Raw genomic sequence first — 3,338 nt, 5'->3', positions numbered from 1 at the left:
AGATCAGATTGTGAAGCTCTAGTAATGTGATCCTAAATTTTTGTTTTCATGAAACTGCAGGACCTTAAAGCATTCGTTTTATCTAACTTGCTCAAGGTCATACAGGCTGTGAGGGATGCAAACAAAATGTGAATCCAGTCTTACCACGCCAGAGTCCCTGTTTATTCCTCTAAGTAGAGGTTCTTAACCTGGGGCACAGGACTCTTAGGGGGTGTCCGGATGTACTTTATAGTACCTTCTTCCCCCAACATTGTGTGCTTAAACTGTGTGTGCTTAGGAGCAGCTGCATTTTTTGTGAGGAAAGGATTCATAGCTTTCATTATATCCTTAAAGGAACCTATGGTCAAAAAGTTTACTTTCATTTTATCTTATGTATCTATTTTTTAACTTCTATTTTTAAAACTGTTTTTAGATGAGTAGAAGGAAGAAAAATGACAGGAGGGGTGGGAAAGAATTGTAGAGATAAAATATAACAGATGCCAATTGTTTCCCGTTGCTATTCATTCATTCAACAAATTTGTGTAGAGCACCTGTTACTTGCCAGGTACGATTCCAGAGTCTGGGGATGCTGCAGTGGCAAAATCTTTTGACTCCCCTGATAGAACATAAACTCTGTGATGCCGACAAAATATTGTAATGATGATGATGACAATTATTATGCCCTGGTGCCATGAAAAAAATAGCGTAGAGTCAAAGGATAGGGAGGAGGGGAAATGGCATTTTAGACAGAGTGGTTTGTCCTCGGAACCTCCTGTTGCTGTGTACGGACTTCAACGAAGGGAGCGACCCCGGATGCCAGGGTGTCCTCCACAAACCTTTCTTTTGCGCTTAACCTCACCAGGGTGCTGACCTTAGGGAGCAGGGAGTGCACGCAGGAGTGCAGAGCGCATGCTCCCTCTAGCTCTGCGGCCCCGAGGTATCAGGCTAGGATTCTGCGCGCCGGGAGGACAGTGCGCAGGCTCCTCGGGTTGAAAGGCGCCGCCCAATAGGAACTTCCTTTTGAGGTTCTGGCCCCGCCCCCACAGCCAACTTTTCTGTTTCCGCTTCCGGCGCTGCGGCCGTTCTAGTCGAAGATGGCGACGGCAGCTGTACCCAGGGTTTCTGGGCTGCTAGGTCGTTCCCGGCTGCTGAGCCGGCCTATGTCGAGTGGCGCCCACGGCGAGGAGGGCTCAGGTACTGAGACTGGGTGCGCAGGGCGGGCCTCGGCCCCACTGGAGAGAAGAGCGGCGGGACTGTGACCTTGGCTTGAGGCCTTGGGGGAGGGAGAGGAGACCCGGGCGTATTACCGCCAGGCCTGAGCGTCGTGCCCCCTCTGCAGCTCGCATGTGGAAGTCCCTCACCTACTTAGTGGCGCTTCCCGGGGTGGGAGTGAGCATGCTGAACGTGTTCCTGAAGTCGCGCCACGGAGAGGAGGAGAGACCCGAGTTCGTCGCCTACCCCCATCTCCGCATCAGGTCCAAGGTACCCCTTGTAGTCTGTTCGAGTGTCTCTTCGCTTTTCATTCCAAATGCCAAGTTCTTCATTCTCTAAAAGCGTGGGTGCCGTGCGTGTAGTTTCTCATTTAATTTTCTCACTTTATTTTCTCCGGTCATATGTCACTTTCTTCTTCAAGGTCGTACAATAAGTGGCCTTCAGTTTTCCTTTCTCTGAGTCATCCCACCTTTTGCCTTCTGATACTGTTCTGAAACAGTTGTCGGTGGTACAAAACCTGGAGATTTGGGAAACTCAGACTGGCGAAGTCGGAAGGCGGTTCACCTTTCTAAAACCTGGGCATCTGGAAGCTACTAGCTGCATAATGAAGTGATTGACAGCTTCTGTTCACCTTTGTGCTAGTTATCATCCCAACTATGTCATCCTTTGGCTATTGATGCAGATATATTATAAAATTATTACCTCACTTAGCCCAGGTAGGACTGGAAAATTAAGCAGGATCCTTAGATCCAGAAAGAATTTTTGAGTCTGAGTGCCACTCCCACCCTTGTACAATAGAATTAGAAGCCGTGCAGTAAGGTTTCTTAACCTCAGTACTATTGACATTGGGGGCTGGATAATTAATTCTCTTTGGGGTGAGGAGGGGCTGTCCTGTGAGTTATAGGATGTTTAGCAGCATCTTTGACCTCTAACCACTAGGTGCTAGTAGTATACGCTTCTCTCCCCAAGATGTCTCCATATACTGGCTTACATCCCCACAGGGGCAGAATCATCCTGGGCTGGAAATCACTGCCCTAGAGCAATGCTTTTCGAAAGTAGCATGCAAAATAACTGAGGGTATGTTGCAGTTTCCAATCCAGAGATTTGTTTCAGGTTCAGAAATCTGCATTTAAGTAAGCATCTCTGCCCCCATACCCACCTCTACCACTTTGATGCACGTGGTGGGAGGATTGCACTTTCAGAAACACAGCACTGATGTACAGTTACCAGCGAGAGGCTTTTGAGTAACGAACTTGAGCTTGCTTTTCATACTGTCTACTTTACGGGCTCCCCTGGAATTTATAAGAGCTCCCTTAAATTATGGGAGGGCTGAAACATGCCAGTAGTTAAAGGACTAATTTCCATTTCGTTTTTATGTATTATCTGTTACTCACCTTACTTTAGGCAGTTCATGGTAGTGTTGTTTCTGAACTATTTTCTGGAATTGCTTAATTGACATCTTCACTCCACAGCCCTTTCCCTGGGGAGATGGTAATCATACCCTATTCCATAACCCTCACGTGAATCCGCTTCCAACTGGCTATGAAGACGAATAAAGAGAACCTGGGCCATTACCCAGTGGGGACCACAGCACTGGATTGGACCATTACTCTGCACACATGGACCAGAAAAGTGTTCGAGACCTTAAGCTCACCTTCTTGTATCCAGTGATGACCATTATACTTGATGACCATTATACTGATCTTCCGTCCCTTTGCTTATGGCAGGAGATGGCTTAAATAAATAATTTAGTCATGAGCTGAGAGTTGCATTCTTTGGTGGTGTTTTTCCCTCATAAATTAACATTGATGTTATTTCTATTTCTGCAGTGAAGGTCTGCGGCTGCTGTTTACGGAGTTTCAGGTCCAATTCAGGCCTCCAAATAACAATGTTTGTAACAGACCTGGCATTGGTTTCTTGTGCCTGGGGTGGGTAAAGCAGATACCACAAGTCAAGCTAATTAAGGGTCAAAACTGGGTCCTGGCAGACTTCAGGTGGCAAAGACACCAGCATTTGCTGAAGAATTCTCCCTATAGTCAGATAATTTTCTCCAAAGATGTCAAGTTCTCATCTTGGGTCATCTCTCAGCTCCCTTAAGGCTGGAAGGGTCAGAAACTTTTGGAGAAATAAAGGCAGTGTGACACATT

General features: G+C 46.8%; 1 protein-coding gene across 1 annotated transcript; it reads left to right on the top strand.

The window, feature by feature from the left end:
- Positions 1-1,072: 1,072 nt before the first annotated feature.
- On the top strand, positions 1,073-2,949 carry COX6A1 (cytochrome c oxidase subunit 6A1). The gene is made up of 3 exons (XM_065890121.1): positions 1,073-1,173; positions 1,319-1,461; positions 2,664-2,949. The coding sequence occupies exons 1-3, from the start codon at positions 1,074-1,076 to the stop codon at positions 2,745-2,747; spliced, it is 327 nt and encodes a 108-aa protein (XP_065746193.1). The 5' UTR covers position 1,073; the 3' UTR covers positions 2,748-2,949.
- The last annotated feature ends 389 nt before the right edge of the window (positions 2,950-3,338 follow it).

The sequence above is a fragment of the Phocoena phocoena genome, chromosome 13 (genome assembly GCF_963924675.1).
Source record: "Phocoena phocoena chromosome 13, mPhoPho1.1, whole genome shotgun sequence".
Classification (NCBI taxonomy): Eukaryota; Metazoa; Chordata; class Mammalia; order Artiodactyla; family Phocoenidae; genus Phocoena; species Phocoena phocoena.
Note: the sequence above shows the minus strand (reverse complement) of the source record. Positions and strands in the feature narration are given on the sequence as shown.